Below are 18,190 nucleotides of genomic sequence, written 5' to 3'. Positions count from 1 at the left end.
GGTAAATAACTCAACCGCTGCACTGGATAACAAAACAGCCACAAGAAGAGACACAGGGTAAGGCAAGAATCAGTGGATGACAAATACTCTCTAATACTGTTAAACCACAAGGATGGCAGTGATCCAAGGCTGGCTGTCATAAGTACTGGAAATGTAACAATGTGACCAGATGATCTGAGAACTAAAGCCAAACTAAAGAAGTAGGGCAGAAATATTTTACATTATGTCATGAGCTTCTGTACCAGCCCAAGGGAACCACGGCCTTTTAACGGGGAAGATCTATGCCTCTGAAGGTGCCCCAGTAGCTTCCCATCTTCTTTTCTGCTGATTCACTGCACATGTTCTGTGTTGCTGTCAGTTACTGAGCTTAGGACCTGATGCACAATATATATTGAATATATAAAATATAAAGGCTGGTTAGTAAATAATGTACAGTAGATTATTAGCAGCTCAGAAACCAGTAGGGATGTAGCGAACTGTTCGCCGGCGAACTTGTTCGCGCGAACTTCGACCGTTCGCGTCCGCCGAATGTTCGCGAACGTTGCGCGACGTTCGCATTTTGAGTTCGCGTTCGATTCGAATACAAATCGTTCGACCATTCGAATTCCTTCGACCACTAAAAATCTAACGATTTCCATTCGTTCGAACAATTGTAAGCATTCGATCGAATGAAAAGCATTCGATCGAATGCTTCGATCGTTCGATTCGAATGAAAATCGTTCGATCGAACGATTAAAATCCTTCGATTGTTCGATTCGAACGATTTTAGCGGGTGTTCGAAGTTCGCGAACTGTTCGCGAACGTTCGCATTTTTTGCCGGTGTTCGCGAACGGCGTTCGTGAACACCAAATCGGCAGTTCGCTACATCCCTAGAAACCAGCACAATTTAATAATCAGCCTTGTAGCATAAGCTAATATGACAGGCAAATCTCATTTTCTGCTTGATGATTTGTGATCTCTAAACTTAGCTTTTCAACATCTGCTCATAGCACACTGAGAATGTGAGTGTCACTGACACTTCTAACAGAATCCAAGATGGGAAACTCCTGTGACAACTTTGATGGCCTGAATCATTACTTTTATAGAGATGCTAAACCTTTAGGTTGTTTTAATAAGTTTAGTATGTAAAATGTGACATTTCTAGCTATATTCATTTTTAAGGGTTTAATTCTCCAAGTAAAGAGCAAGTAAAATAATTAAATCAAAACCAAGTTGAACATGAAACCAAATACCAATCACTACCAAGCCATTTCTTATAAGCTATACTAGTTTGTCAGTCAAAGCCTAGTACAAACTGTGCAAACAGAGTTTATTAAGAAAGAACCTGGGCCAAGTTCTATAATGTAAAATAAGTGTTGGCAAGTACAACACTAATGTAACTACCTACTATAGAAAGAGGGACAAATGGTACATTTAATAGATATAAAATGAAGGGAGAGATCCATACAAAAATCCACAAAGTAGAGGAAAGAAGAGCAGGTTAGGTTAACTCTAACAAAACTTAGATAGAACATGAATAAATGGGTGAAGGCAGCAGTTGTTTTTCCTGTTTTATTTTCTTTTTTTTATATACATTTCTGACTGAAGACATGTTACAAGTCCCTCCTTGCCTGGAGAATTTTTTTGGAATTTGAGCTGGATCAACTCCTACATATATTGCATACAAGGGATTATATACTGGCTGCTAAAAATGTTATTTTAATAACATATTTTTGTAATTTCACTCTTCATACTTTTGTCTACTACATATGTAATATGTGTCCTTGTATATTTCTACAGTTCATGGTATCATAGCTTAAAATGATCCAGTGAAAAGGAAAACCCCTTCCAAAGCCTCTACAATTTATCCCAGAGGGGGAAAAATTCCTTCCTGACTCCAAGATGGCAATTGAACCAGTCACTGGATCAACTTGTACTTTGATTTATCTTCAATAACCCTGTGTTTCCACACTTGTTAAAGAGCCATCTGATCCTTTCTTGAAGCTATCTTCTTGAAGCTATCTAATAAGCCACCATGACTCGAAATTCACAGCTCTCACTGTAAAAAAAACTTTTTATAATATTAAAATGGAACCCCTTTCTAATCAGAATGGATGTCCTTGTGACCAATTATTTACTCACTAATAAATAAAACAATAGAGTTTATTTTTTGGTCCCCTTAAATATTCATGCAATAGTGATGGGAGAATTTGGGGTGTTTCACTTTGCCGAAAAATTTGTGAATTTCCCACGAAATCAAAAAAAGGCAAAAAATTTGCAAAACGACGCCGGTGTCTCGTTTTTGTCGCCGGCTTCCATTTCTGATGCCAGCATCTGTTTTTGATGCCGGCATCCATTTTTGATGCCGGCATCTGTTTTTTTGTTCCGGCGTCCAAAAAACGGACGCGGGCATCCATTTTTTTACGCCAGCAAATTTTTGTGGTGGTTTCGCTAATTTATTTGCCGGCGGCGAATCATAGGAATTCTCAGCGAATAAATTCGCCCATCACTATTATGCACCTCTTCTCCAGTGTAAACATCCCCAACTTGGCCAGTCATTCTTCATGGCTCAAACTTTCCATATGCTTTACCAGCTTAGTCGCCCCTTCTCTGGGCCCTCTCTAATAATATCCCATTTGTGCACAGGAAATCAAAATTGCATGGCACGTTCTAGATTACCAATTGTCTGCAAAGAGGAAGAATAAGCCTCTCTTCCTACAAATATATGCACCCCCCACTTCAATTCTACTCCAAGCACCAATGTACTATTGACAGGCACCCTTTGCACATGATCCAGTAGCCAGTTTTCTATTCATGTCTTTCTTCATGCTATATGTAGGCAGCAGACATAGTGGTATATCTCTCATTTTCTTTTCCATTATATTTGTATTAATGGTATGTAAGTACCCAGTTGTGAATTCCTTTATGCCTCTCTTATTGCCTGCCATGCAGAATAGCATAATATGTATATTCTCTGAGTTGCTGTGATAGATGAATAATATTTCCTGGCTATGTCCTCAGCTGGATGGGTCAAGTTTGTCTGTATGACTTTCAGAAAAAAAATAGTCATTAATATAAATAAAGGCATAAATCTTATTGCTCCACAATTTTGCTCTCTGAATATAAAGCTAAAATATGTTTCAGCTGAAATTTGTATTTTTAGAACCACACAAAGAGAAAGTAGTTGACTCTACATAAATATTTTATTTAAAACACCAATTATGAATTGTATAATTGTAGTGCATTCCTGTTCAGAAAACAGCACAGGTAGATTCGATTTTAATCATTAACCAAGCAAATATTCATTGAAGCCAGAGGTCATGTTTAAAGTGGAAAAGATACGGACTGCTGCACTTTCATTTGTTGAAAATCCAACTAAGGAACAGGTATTGCTATAATATGTAAAGGAATCACATTTTCATAGCATGCATTTTTGGGCCATCCACTCATGCACCCAAGCAATACTTGTTCAGAGCATTGAAAGTCATTCCTGTCATTCTTATACAGTATGTCACAAGATTATGTGCCCCATGTATTTCTATATTCAAAAGAAACAATTGGTCTGTAAGTACATAAAGTGGCAAAGGGGGCATCCTTTAAATCATTCCCAAGCCTTTGTAACAGATCTATGAAAACATAGTCATATTTTCCTTTAGTTCCAGTGATATGAATGACTGTAAACAAGAATTCAGTCACTAGCCACCACCATAATTTCAGGACAACTGCCTTAGAGGGTCAATATAATTCCCTGATGAATTGTGCTTCAAATAGGGAAAGAAATAACAAATGCTCCAGGTAAACATCACACTACTTGTAGGATAAGTTGATGAGTTTACATTCTTTCCAGTATCCTCCCCATGGTGGTTCATATACTTACATTGCAGGAGTCTTCTATCACAAAGATAGACAACTACTATGGGCTAACATGCATAGAAGCAACTTAAGGCACCTTCTTGCCTGCATTCAAGTTGTCAGGGTCAAGATCACACCTTCCATTATAGTTTTAAGTTTCAGCCCTCACCCATTGTATAATTTCTTTACAGGGAAGATTCCTTGAATGGTCACCTTCCAAGAGGTTTCCCCCCACTTCCACTTACTTGTGCGTTAATGATGGACTACCCCTACACCTTGCCTCACATCGTACCCAAACTAACAGGTCTTCTAAACCCTGTGTTCACATTATGTGTACATAAAGGGGGTTATTAATCAAGTTCCAAAAATCCAAAATCCAAACAAATTGGATTTTTCGGGATATATTAAAGTCCAATGGTCTGAAAAATTCAAATCCAAAAATCCAGCACCTCAAAGCTCTCGGGGTCCTGTATAAGTCAATGGGGAAGGTCCCAGTGCCTGCGCTGCTGTCCGTAGCGATAGCCGATGATTTCGGGGATTTCGAAAAATTCTGACTTTTTTTTTTTACTCTTGGGCTGCCAAAATGGAGGTGAGGGACTTTTCCTGGCAGGGAATTGCCAGGACTGGACTGCTACAGGTTCCTAGGGTAGTGGGTCATGCATTTATGTGTATAATGTTACAGTTTACTTCACCTTAAAATTGCACTTCTTTGTATACATTTTAAATTTTTATATAATTAAGTGTGTGATTGATTTGTTTCCTAATGGGACTATCCTCAGGTGTATTCCGGGATCCCATTAGGTGGAGGCACTGCCAGAGAGGAGTTTCCCAGTACCTTTCACTTAGCAAAGGGGACTCAGGACCTGCATCGGTAAGAATTATGTGATGTACCACCTTGGCACCAGGGGGTGGCCAAACACCCAACATTTATGCATTTCTGTTTAATCACTTTATTTAAAGATTTAAATGCATATTTAATGTTCGTTAGAATGATGTACAACTCATAACTTGGCATTCACATGAATTGCAACAAATGGATCTTCTGCAGTGTTACTGATTTGGAAGTGAGCAGTTCTGTCATTGTTCACAGTGATCTCCTTGCCAGAGCAAATTGTGTCTTCTTTCTGCCCTGAAATTACATCACAGTAGGTTCCAGGAGGTAGGCCAGTATTCAGTGTGACATCCATGTTCCTATAGACAGGTAAAATGTAAGTGAATATATTTCATAGAAATGATTTAATCATGTAACAGAATAATCAGAATGGTTTGTAAAATGCATACTGTACAAGTTCCTTGACGTTTATTTTACAGATTATTGAAAAGGGCAGTGATTTGCAGTGTATGGTCTGTTATCTGAATTTCTAAATGTAGCATAAAAACAAAGAAAGGAAAACAAAGAACAGTAACTGAGCTAAATTACATGTACCAAGACAGCATATTTTTTTAGTATAGTCACTTTGCCCACCTGGGTTTTAAAGGTTTATTGAAACTCATGTGATAAGAAGCCATTTAACGCTAAAATATTAGAGGCCTTAATATTTGCTGGCATGCCTTTTCACCTGTGACATTTTCCATTATATGCTAGTGAGTGTCAGGAGGTGGAGTAGCTAGCATCAAAATAAGGAAGATGTGCCACCTGGGCTGTATTTTCCAGTCCACTGGCTGTATGGATGCCAATGTTATTAATATGAAAAATAACATAGAAAGGAAGGCAATAAATTTCTCAGAAAAGGTGGCAACATTACAATGGGGAATGGGGATGAAGTAAAGGCATATTGTAAAGGTGGGAGAAAGGTAATGAGCCAATGGACTACCCCCTAAAACTGTTTCAAAAGCCATGGGCCCTCGAGTTCTATATTTAAATACTGCCCTAGTTAGTTGCTAATATCTCCCCCAGACTGATAGATAAATCAATTATGATACAATCATAAACTACAACCTAAGGCAGATATCTCCTTTATGTATCCATGTGCATATAGGCCACTTACCAGTCATCGTTATTGAAGACTATAAACCCTTTATCACCACGGCCAAAAGCAATCTGGTTATTTCCATTGTCCCACCAGTTAATGAAAGCCTGACCATCAACCACATTCCGGAATATAACCATGTTCCTAAAAAGTCAATAGTTTTAAGGTAACATTTTATTGGATGTTAAAGCTTCACATTCAAAAAAAAAAAAAATGGCCTTACTTTATCTGGCGCCATCTGTGCTCACACACCCAGTTGTTACCGCAGGTTGTATCAACTTTAATAGTGACAGGTTGGGTGGATCCATCAGGATTGCTAGGAGGCCCCATCCAATTGTTTATATCCTGGAAGGATAAAAAATGTAAACTTTATATGTATGTATATAAAGAGAAATAGCATACATATAGCCAGTAATGTGGTGCAAGGAAACTGGCCCCACACATCAGTAGTGTACTGCAAATAAGCCCAGAGACCAGTACACTGACCACTATGCTGACACTTGGACACAACAGACAGCATTGAATCTGACCATTTGCAACCAACTGAAATTATCCCTGGTCTATATGTGCATAAATACAACAGCTAAAACAAAATGAAACTGCATCCACTATACAATGCTGTATCAGCACCTCAACATACAGGGGCAAATTCACTAAGCGCCGAAGCGCCTAACGCTAGCGTCAATTCGCTAGCGTTGGGCATTTTCGTTACTTCGCAAATTCACTAACGAACGCTGGCGTAAATTCGCTAGTGTTACTTCGCACCCTTACGCCTGGCAAATTTTCGCTACGGACGTAACTACGCAAATTCACTGAACGCTACCTTTTACGCTAGACTTCCGTCGCCACCTCAGACCAGGCGAAGCGCAATAGAGTAGATAGGGATTGCTTCAAAAAAAGTTCAAATTTTTTCTAAGTCCCAAAAAACGCTGGCGTTTTTTCTATATTATGGGTGATAGGCTGAAAAAGATCGAAAAAATTTTTGGGGCTCCCCTCCTTCCCCCCTACATTTCCTAACTCATGGCAACTTAACTATACAGTGGACACATGTGTAGGGCAAAATAAACATTTTATTTGATGTTTTGAAGGTTTCCCAGGCATTTGTAGTGATTCTACGTATTCCTCCATTGAAATTTGAATTTGGCGCCGTATGCAAATTAACCATCGCTAGCGTAACTTCGCTTCGCTTAGCGAATCAACGCTAGCACAACTTCGCAACCTTACGCTACCCCTGTGCGCAACTTCGGATTTTAGTGAATTTGCGGAGCGCTGGCGAAACTATGCCTGGCGAAGTGTGGCGAATCGCGTCGAAGTTGTGCCTGGCGCAACTACGAATCTTAGTGAATTTGGCCCACTGTACCCTGTAGTTCTATTCTAGTAAATGAATTAGATGAGCAGGCAGTCCATACACCGCTGATGGGCTAGTCTTTGGTGGCTTCTTTGAATAAAACATCATTGTGTCAACATACCTCCTTTAGATTATAAGCTTAGCACCACTGGGCCTTCTGAAATAAGTGCAAAAGTGTGCAAAGTGTTAATCTTACCTTTCCATCTACAAAATGTCGAGGCCAGTGATAACTTGACATGACGCGTGGAAAGCCATAAGGATGAGCTAGCATAAAGCCCATTGCCATTTTGTACAGACTGGAAATAAAAGGAAACATTTTAAGTTCAAACTACTCTACTGAAAATTCGACTTTATTGGAGATTGGGATTGATGTAAGAAGGGAGACTTGAACTGTTCGCAGACAAAACTGTACTTGCAGAGAGAGTTCATTATGTACCTCTCAATTCCATCAGTTTATTATTATATCTGTACTTCATAGTATTTTGTTTGCTGAACTAACTATGCAGACAGATCTTAAAAGCAAAATATTAGTTTACATGAACTTCAGGGTCCCATAGCTTTATGGCCAGTTAAAATGCATTGGGGCGATCTGTCGGCATTTCTACGTGTATTTGGTATAGTTAAGAAGGGAAATTCTCAAGGAGTAATTTGCGGCTATTCACTGAACTTCATAGGGGCAGATTTACTAAAGGGTGAATTGTCGCCAGCAACTGCTTTGCACACATCGCTCCATTAGCCAGGTTCAAATTCGCTACCACTACGCTAATTCACTAATTTGCAAAGTTGCGCCCTGGGCGCCGAAAGCTGGTGACTTTTTGCTAGCCTTACTTTGTGCGAGCATTTCATAGCGAAGGTGTGCTAGCATTTGTAAAGTTGTATAGAGGTCTTTATTATAAATTTTGGTGAAAATGCTTGAAGTTACCACTTTTTATTACACATGTCCAAGGAACTTTAATAAAGACAAGAGAGTTAAAATAATGCCCTACACATGAGCCCACTGTAAAATAATGTTCCATATGTTGTAAAATGTGTGGTTACCCAAAAAAGAAAGTCAATCCCGGAAAAAAAAAAAAAGGAAAAGTCGTCAGCGTCTTTAGAACTTTAATGCATTTTTGACAAACAGGATATGATGTAAGTGACAGAAGATTGAGGAAGATCTAGCTTTTTTTTACAACTTTGCCTGGTCAAAGTCAACTCTGGCGAAAGAGGTAACGTTCAGTAAAATCCGTACTTTGCAGGGTAACAATCATTCACCAGAGCGAAAAGTCACCTGGCGATAGAGATTGAATGAACGCTAGCGACGGTCCCGTTCGTTAGTGAATTGGTGCCTTCACCTGTTAGTAAATTGGCAATGTCTATGCAGGTGGCAATGCGGGTCAAAAGTCACTAGCGTTTTCCACTTCACCCTTATTGAATCTGCCCCATAGTGTTATTTCCTTTCTAACAAGCACAAGGACTTTTGCTTATAGAAGATTTCAATGTTTTTAATACCCCAATAACTCCTTGGATAGTGAGAAACATCTATGGACTGCATGGGAGACCTGGGCATATTCATAACCCTTCTTTATGTAAATCAGGTAATAAAGGTGCTAAGATTTTGGTACTTTGGTGCTTAGTTTTATTCAGAAAGTAGGCAGCAATGCACCTGTCCTGGCAAAGAACTGTAGGTTCTGGGAATGCAAAGTTATATGTATTATATATGTATAGTCTACTTACCAAGAGTCAAAAAACGTAATTATAGATGATCCCCCAGCACCGTGTCCTCTCTGATTGTCATGATTGTCGACAAATACCAAGGCTTTGTCATTGGGCATAAACCCCCAACCTTCTCCCCAGTTCCTATAATAACATAAGAGCTGGGATGGTATATTCATTTAATTACATAAATATATCTTGTATCCAAATATTTGCTGACTTAACCTGAGGTAGGCCATCTTTTCTCCATTCCATCTACGAATGACTGTCCCAAGTTTGACTCCATATTTGAATTCTGTAACACGACCATTCCAAAAATAGTCACTTGTTGAAATGCCTTCTCCTCCCAGGTCAATCACCTGATTGCAAGAAAAATATTCAATGATTTACAGTTAAGCAGTTATTCATAGTCCAATGGTTCCAGATATTACTGTATAATGATATATATTCTAACTTTATATTTTGTCAAAAGCTCATACAGGAAGTCACTACTTTTTAACATTTAACTTCCAGAACACATTATTGTTGTTAAAAGAGAAGGAAAGGTTAAAACCAAGCAAACTTTTTCAGAAAGGTCTATATAAATACACCAGTAAAGCCTCAAGTTAATGCTGCTCTGAGTCCTCTGTCAAAATAAACACCACATTTCTTTGCTTCTATTGTGTACACATGGGCTTCTGTATCAGACTTCCTGTTTTCAGCATAAACCTCCAGGTCACGGCATGAGCATGCTCAGTTTGCTCCTCTCTCCCCCTCTCTTTTCCCCCCTCCCTCCTCCCCTCCCAGCTGTAATCTGAACCCAGAGCTATGAGTGAGCAGGAAGAGATTTAGGCAGGAAGTGATGTCACACAAAGCTAATATGGCAGCTGATATCCTAAACAACCAGATAGAACTTCTCGAGCTGTTTAAGCATTCTACAGAATAAATATAGTGTTCTAGCTTGCACTATTGTGGCTAATCTATTGCCAATAATCATCCTCAGTAGCTTTCCTTCATCTTCAAGATAATGAAATTCATAAAAAAAAAACCAATAAAGCCAAATCAACAGAAGATGTAAATATGTAATTTTATGTAGTTCATATGTATTGAGCTTCTGATGCTCATTTGAAGGCACAATTTACTTACAATGGATTAGGATTGATACTAGAAAATCTACAATTTTTTATTGCAAAATACTCTAAATTCTATCCCAACGGTTTATAACTCGTAGAACATGGTCAGAGAAGAACACTTTTAAATGTTTTATTTGGGTGCCCAACTGCATCCTGTTGGGAGTCTCTTATAGAAATTTGCCTTTCGAGATCACAAGATCATTTTGTTTCTTGTCACGATTTTGATCCTTAACCAGTGCAGATAATTGCTCTAAAACTTGACATTATTCAAGTGTTTTCGTTCTATGAAATCAGAAGTCTTACATAAGTATACAAATGAAGTATTTTTGTTATTTCATCCTGAAACAAACCAAATATGCTTCTCACCTCTTGATAAATGAAAGGCCGAGTGCCATTAGAAAACCATGTTGTATTTAGGTCGTCAAGCCTGTTGAGAATGTCTTTGATATCTCCGGGCCACATGTGCTTAGAAGCATCAAGACGAAATCCAGCCACCCCAATATTGATCAGGTAATTCATGTAGTCAGCGATCTTTCCACGAACATAATCCTTTTGTAAAGCAAGATCCAGGAGGCCCAGGAGCTGACAGTCTCTGACCTGGGAAGCATTGCAAAAATATAAGAGGTGTCTATGCCACCCAGATGTATTAAATTACTGGATTCTGAGTCCTCTGTTATCTGCAGCACTGTATACATTTTTGAAAAAGTTTGTATGCAAATACGGGCAAAACAGGAGCCATAAATCTAGTTCATCTATTGACATTGTTTATACATTTAAAAAACTTCTCGACTGGGAAGGTAAAAAAGGAAGAGGCAACTGAGTCCCCACACCTTGATTGTGTGCTTGTTCTTAATTACAGGGTTCAGATGAATTTTATTATTTATCATATCATGATCTAACCATTTCTAGTTTTTGGAAAGCATTAGACTTTGTCCAAGAAACACTTGTGTTGATACATACAGTAATTATAACTATATTTTGCTCCTTTAACTTTGGGTGGCTATAAAATTTTAATTCAGTTAAAGGTCCTTTAATTACAGTTTTCCCACACTATTTTACTGGTACCTCTCTACAATAACTTATGCCTATATGCTCTATTGAATATGTTATACAGTACTGCTGACATAATTATGCAGCTCCTTACAGCACTCACACATGGACTCCTGACTAGGTGTTTGGGTGAAATGCATTGAAGTCAAAGGAAAGGTGAAAGTTGATGTATTAGTTCATGAGCTGTGTAATTTGCGGTTAACTGGGATTACATGGATCAATGTCAATTATTATCTGTGTTTTTGCTCTGAAGCTTGAGTGGCTTTGTGAAAAGGTATGAGCAAAATATTTTGCCTTGTTTCGCGGAGAAAAAAAATGGCCATAGACTATAATGGATAGTATAAAAAAAAAATTTGCGTTTTGAAAAATTGTTGTGTGAAGAAAACTACCATTGACGTCAATGCTTTTGGCGATTATTTTTTTTTGCAGTTTCGCAAATTTTTGAAAAAGTGAGATGAGTCAGATTTGCCCATCACTATTTTTAAACAATGCGGTAGGGAAGTACTTGCTTACAATGTGCATAGGTCCACAATTATTCCATCATCTAACTAGATATAGAAAGACATTCATGAGGCAGACAGTAATAAAAGGTTATTCCACTTTTTTGTTAACGTTTAATATTCTTTTGAAAAGAATACTCACATTTCTCATTTGGAGAAGAGAAAATCCATGCAAAATGTACCAAAATGATACTCCACAGATCTATTAACTTTCTTAAGTTTGTAAATAGAACTTTTGAGAATTTATTGGTTAACTGCAATAATCTTTTAAAAAGATTCCACAAAGTTATACCACATTCTTACGTTGCAGAATACTGCCAACAGAGATTAACATATCTATGAGGTCCTATCTGTTATTTTTTGCGGTCACCGGTTGAGAACAATGGATCTCTCTTTCCAAATTTCTATTTTCTATTTTTTTTTCTTTCAATTATTAACTTCACAATAGTTCCCCTTTAATAAAATGATTGGCCAATGAGTGACTGGAATCTATTCCTGAAAATTCAAAAATAATGATTAATTTAGCATTTTAATGGAGATCATACCTCATAGGGGTCATTGTAATTTTCTATATTGCCATTGTGAGATTTGCATTTGTTGTCATTAAAATCCAGGAATGAGTATGGGACAGCTGGAAAGTCTCTTGCTCCTGAATTGAAGTAGCTGCCACACGTGGAACTGTTTCCAGACCCAGCCCCATATCCTGTCATGTGGTTTATAACTGCATCCACATAAATGTGAACCTAAAACAAAATCAGGATCAGGATATTTGGATATGCTTTTCAAAGAATTGTATGTTTCTGCCATATTAGTAGCTTATCACTTTATTAAAGGAGAAATCTAGCCAGTGTGTACAGTGACAAGGGATTGTATTTAAGTCAGTTACTGCACAAATGCAGCATTATCTGGTGAAATGGGCATGTTTTCTGCTAGCAGAGGAACACTATGGGGCATATTTATCAAGGGTTGAATTGAAAATTCTAATTTTTAAATTCGAGTTTATTTTAATGTAATTCGACTAGGGAAAAGTCCAAATTCAATTCGAGTTTAAAAAAAAATTCTAAATTTATCATGTACTGTCCTTTTAAGAATTTGAATTTGAATATTTGCCATCTAAAACCAGCCAAATTGGTGTTTTAGCCTATGGGGGACCTCCTACAATCAATTTGGAGTCGTTTGGTGGACTTTTGAAGAAAAAAAATAAAACATAATTTTTCAAAAACATTTAAAAAAAAAAAAACATTTTGGTGAAAAAACTTGAACCTAATTAGAATTTGATTCGAGTTTGCAGGTCGATCCTATTCACCTGAATTTAAAAAATTCAGATTTTTTAATACATTTTGATCCTTGATAAATCTGCCCCTATGTGTGACAGGGGTCTCAAGATGTATTTTTTGATATACCCAAAGAGGAACTGAAAACTGGATCATCAGGGGAATTAAAAGACATTTTGTTCTGTTGTAAACAGCTGTATCATCCATTAAATCTGTAAATCTACCTGTAATAATTTTAAAAAGTGCATTTGGAAAGAGCACAGGCAAAGACTGCCTCAAAATAGTTACACTGTACATTAAAGGACAAGGAAAGTTAAACTAAAGAAGTAGCTAGTAGTGATGGGTGAATTTATTCGGCAGGCACAAATTTTCGCTGGCGACGAATAAATTACCGAATTTGCAGCGAAAATTCGGCAGTGACGATTAACGGACGCCTATTGACTTTAATGGGCACCGGCGCCCATTTTGACGCCAGTGAATTGTCGCCAGCAGCAAAATACGCAAATTTTTCGCCCGTTTCGCGAGTTTCACCCATCACTAGTAGCTAGAAATGTTGCACATTATGTTTTGTGCTTCTGTACCAGCCTAAGGCAACCACAGCCCTTTAGCAGTAAAGATCTGTGCCTCCAAAGATGCCCCAGTAGCTCCCTCTCTTTTGCTGTCACTTACTGAGCTTAGGGACCCACTCACAATATACAGTACACATAGAATATAAATGTCACAATATAAGGCTGATTAGTAAATAATACAGATAATTACTACATGGCAGCACAGAAACCAGTGCTATTAGCATCAGAATTTAATAATCAGCCCTGTAGCATCATCTTATATTACAGAGAAACCTCATTTTCTGCTTGATTATTTGAGACAACCCCTAGGCTTAGCTTCTTAAAGGGGACCCGTCACCCAAAAAAAAGATCCAAATCCTATTTTATCACATTAGTCAAGCAAAATGAACTTAAATTACACTATATAAATTATTTGAATCTTGTTTCCTTCAGTCTGGGGATTCATAATTATAACAAGCAGAAAGCAGCCATTTTGTGGACAGTGTTATTAAGGCAAGCCTTGTATCATCTCAGAATCTTGTTTGTGCACCAGAATGTGGGACCTGATGTCCATCCCCATGTACTTGCTACACAATTAAACGGTAAAGAGAACGGGGGAATGTGTGGAGAGCAGTGACATGTAGGAAGTGCTGAATGGAAAGTGAAACTGGCATAGAGGAGTGGCAGACAATATTTGATTGACAGCTGAGATTTTTAAATGAGCTTACAACAGCTAAGAATGCTTTAATAAAAAATAGAAATTGGATTTCATGTTTAATTTGAAAAGGACTTTTATTATACAGATTTTTGTGTCTGGGTGACAGGTCCACTTTAACAGCTGCTCAGAGCCCACTAAGCATGTGAGTGTCGCAGACACTTTCCAAGATGGTGACCTCCTGTGACAAGTTTAAAGTCCTGGATAATTGCTGCTATTGACAAGCTGAAACTTTAGGCCAATGCAATAAGTTCAGTATATAAAATATGGCATTTTTAGCCCTATTAATTTTTAGGGTTTAGTTCTCCTTTAAAAACAAAACTTACACACCCCGACATTATTGCACCTGTTCACCATGTCTATGAATTGCTCTTCATTGCCAGATCGTGTGCAAAGCTGATAGCTGATAGGCTGATATCTTTCATACCATGGTCTCCCGGGTTTTGTAATCACCAGATTTTCATTTGGTGGAGAGATCTAAAAAAATTTATTAAATCAGTTTTTTAAAGGGGTTGATCACCTTTGAGTTAACATTTAGTATGATGTAGGATGTTATATTGTGAGACAATTTACTAATGGTTTTCATCTTTTATTATTTGTGGTTTTTGAGTTATTTAGCTTTTTATTCAACAGCTCTTCAGCAACTTCAGCAGTTGTTGGGGCTCAAATTGCCCTAGCAGCCATGCACTGATTTGAATAAAAGACTGGAATATGAAAGGCTTGAATAAAAAGATGAGTAATAAAAAGTTGCAAGAACAATACATTTGTAGCTGTAAAGAGCATTTCTTTCTTAGATGATTTCAGTGACCCCCATTTGAAAGCTGGAGAGAAAGAAAAAGGCAAATCATTAAAAAAAACTATAAGAAATAAATAATAAAGACCAATTAAAAAGTTGCTTAGAAATGGCCATTCTATAACATACTAAAGGTTAACTTAAAGCATGTGGCATACTTCTCTAATTAGATAGTTCCATTAAAAATATAGATAAAAAACATTTGTAAAAAATTACGTTTATAAGATCTGGCAATTCCACAGAATGGGAGAGCCTATTCTCGTTAAAGGCGTTGTCCACCTTTGAGTTAACCTTTAGTATGATGCAGAGAGTGATATTCTGAGACAATTTGCAATTGCTTTTCATTTTCTATTATTTGTGGTTTTAGAGTTATTTCGCTTTTTATTCAGTAGTTCTCTAGTTTGCAGTTTCAGCAATCTGGTTGCTAGGATCAGTGACCCCATTTGAAAGCTAGAAAGCATTTCAAAAACTACAAAAAATGAATAATGACAACCAATTGAAAAGTTGATTAGAATTAGCCATTCTATAACATACTAAAAGTAACGGTGAACACTCCTTCAATGAATGAATTTTGTGTCTGCTACTACATGTACTTATAGGGGCAGATTTATCGAAGGTTGAAGTAAAAATTTGAATTAAAGAAAAAAATCGAATTTCGAGCTAATTATTGTGTACTTCGACTAGGGAATAGTCCAAATTCAATTCAAATTTGATAAAAAATTCTAGAATTCCAATATCGAAATGTATCGACTTCGACCAATCGCCATCTAAAACCTGCCAAATTGCTGTTTTAGACTATGGGGGACCTCCTAGAACCTATTTAGAGTTAAATGGTGGACTTTGGAAAAACTTGGAATCTAATTCGATCAAATGCACAGTTACTTCAAATCGGACCTATTCACCCAAAAAAAAAAAAACCTTACATTTTTTGATAAGTTTCGATTGGTCTTTTTTAATTTGAATTTCGAAGTTATGGAAGTTCAAAAAAACTCCCATTCCTTCGAAATTTGACCCTTGATAAATCTGCCCCATGGTGTTAAGTACCAGGTTAATGTGTTGTAGCATGTCAGCCAAGGTATACAGGCTACAAAGTAACAGTGAAACACTTTTGAAATAAAAGGTGTAATGATGATAGCATCTTTATTGCTGAAGATGATATTCTTAATTTAATATGAACACCTTACAGGAATTCTACCATATAGCTTTCCATATATCAGGATGATATGCTTGATATTATCTTAAATTTAATTTATTTATATATATATATATATATATATATATATATATATATATATATATATATATATATATATATTATATATATATATATATATATATATTGTATGTATTTTGTTTCTTTCCAATGTTTATTTATCATTTTAAGCATCAGCGGGCTCCTGTAGCTACATTATTTTGGGTTTGTACTTTACTGCCATTAACTCCCACTCAACAATAGTACTAGGACTAAAGCCACCTACATACAGAATTGCTTCAAACTACAAGCTACAGTACCACGAGTCTAAATACTCATAATAAATACCACATTTTAAATATTCAGATTTGTAACTCTTATCTAACATACAGGTTTCACATTTTGCAGTAAGACATTGACATACAGTTAATAATTAAAAATTCCATTTAATTTTCTTTTATATGTTTTATAACACCCCCCCCCCATCTACATAGAATTTCCTTACCTGGACACCACCAACTCCAGTGGGCCCCAAATATCTTTCACATTCTTCAGCAATGTCCTCCCAGCGCCATTCAAACAGATGGACAATAGAAGTTTTGCCAGGCTTAACATTCGGATCATACTGTCCAGAGCAAAGTCTGACAACCACCAGAAAAAACAGCAGCTTCATTTTGCAATACTTTTCTGTCCCAGTTTGCACTTTATATTCCATGGACTGAAGGAGGAGCAGACAGTGGCACCTGGATCATTGCTCTTATAATCTACATCATAACCAGTAGATAGTGCAATCAGACATTCACAGTCTACTTTTATGTACCATTACAGCCTTTTTGTTTCATGGTAGAAGTCCCAATGATTTTTTGATTTGCGCTGGGTTCCGGGTACCCCGAGTTTTTGGGTGAAAATTACAAAAAAATCGGATAAAAAGTTGGATAAATTAGTGAAAATCTAATTTTTTTCCCGCAAAGCAAATTATCAGGAAAATGTAATAATAAATAAGCGTGAAAACCCAGAGTGGATTTGATTTGTGTTTGTAGCAGAAAATATTGAGATAAATTCGGACTTTCATAAATAACTCCCTTAGACATACAAAAAATGTAACTCTGCTTCAATGACTGGAAAAGACAGAAATGGAATCTCCATATCGCTCTCGTCTAGAAAGTTTTCAAGATCTTTGGGTTCCTACAGTGATGCCTTCAACCATTTGTTCATGTTCTAGGTTCTTCTATTTGCATAATTCAGCAATAAAAACAAGCAGTTCTGCACCTTGCCATGCCAGGGTGTTCTGTTATTCTTATTTCTAAACCAGTTCTGGTTTATGTTTTGGACCTTGAAATGGCTTGTTAATATTCTCTTACCTTGTACTGCACTGCATTATCTGGTTTGTTAACTCCAGCCTCTACTTGTTCCTTGTAACATACAACTGGCACCATTCCCTGCCCTCGTGGGCACAATGGGCTCCTAAGACATCAAAAACTCTAGACAACCAAGTGACCAAGGGTGAAATGAGCTGTTATAGTTTAACACAGGGGTCCCCAACCTTTTTTGGACCGGGGGACCGGTGCCAATTTTTTTTTTCTTTGTGAGGACCGGGGGGGGGGGGGGTCAGGGCTGGAGGCAGGGGCGGGGCTGGGGTCAGCAGGGTAGGGGTCGGTGGGGGTCAGCGGGGTCGGCAGCAAATTTGGACGTGCCTCGTTTTTGTGCAGTGCGGGAGTGTCCGGGCCCGGCAGTTGGGGACCCCTGGTTTAACAAACAGTGTCTGGATTTCTTGAGCATGCTTATTCTACTCTCCACCTTGCTGCACCTCAGTGCTTGACCAGTCCACAGTGACACATTCAGATGAAGTCTTCCCTGATCTTTGGAGAACAATTTGAACACATATAAAACCTGCATGGATTGAATATCTAAAGGCTTTTTATACCTCTGAGCTTTAACTGTTCCCTTTTACAGGGGTACATTATATAAAATGAAAAGTACCTGGGGAAGCAATATGAATGTTTATACCCACATATACATTGAAATGTCCAGTGATGGATGGATTATTTTGTCCTTTAAAGTCGCACAGCTCCTTAGACTATTTCTATAATTAATAAATAAATAAAAACATTTTGTTTGTTTGTTAAATACGATTTAATGCAATACACCATATTTATTGTTTG

General features: G+C 37.4%; 1 protein-coding gene across 1 annotated transcript; it reads right to left on the bottom strand.

Annotated features, from left to right (window-relative positions):
• Nucleotides 1–4,765: 4,765 nt before the first annotated feature.
• Nucleotides 4,766–16,779, bottom strand: LOC108715693 (pancreatic alpha-amylase). Its single transcript, XM_018261085.2, has 10 exons — nucleotides 16,534–16,779; nucleotides 14,374–14,520; nucleotides 12,052–12,249; nucleotides 10,323–10,553; nucleotides 9,070–9,203; nucleotides 8,866–8,988; nucleotides 7,346–7,445; nucleotides 6,025–6,146; nucleotides 5,820–5,945; nucleotides 4,766–5,022 (listed from the first exon to the last, which is right to left on the bottom strand). The coding sequence occupies exons 1-10, from the start codon at nucleotides 16,741–16,743 to the stop codon at nucleotides 4,833–4,835; spliced, it is 1,581 nt and encodes a 526-aa protein (XP_018116574.1). The 5' UTR covers nucleotides 16,744–16,779; the 3' UTR covers nucleotides 4,766–4,832.
• Nucleotides 16,780–18,190: the final 1,411 nt, after the last annotated feature.

Source organism: Xenopus laevis, chromosome 4S (genome assembly GCF_017654675.1).
Source record: "Xenopus laevis strain J_2021 chromosome 4S, Xenopus_laevis_v10.1, whole genome shotgun sequence".
Classification (NCBI taxonomy): domain Eukaryota; kingdom Metazoa; phylum Chordata; class Amphibia; order Anura; family Pipidae; genus Xenopus; species Xenopus laevis.
Note: the sequence above shows the minus strand (reverse complement) of the source record. Positions and strands in the feature narration are given on the sequence as shown.

Bases quoted from the DNA above. Each gene is read 5' to 3' on its own strand.
- LOC108715693 (XM_018261085.2), bottom strand. From the start codon at position 16,743: ATGGAATATAAAGTGCAAACTGGGACAGAAAAGTATTGCAAAATGAAG. The intron at 14,521-16,533 runs GTAAGGAAATTC...AAATTTTTTTAG, and splicing joins CTGGAGTTGGTGGTGTCCAG to ATCTCTCCACCAAATGAAAA. The intron at 5,946-6,024 runs GTAAGGCCATTT...TTGACTTTTTAG, and splicing joins CACAGATGGCGCCAGATAAA to GAACATGGTTATATTCCGGA.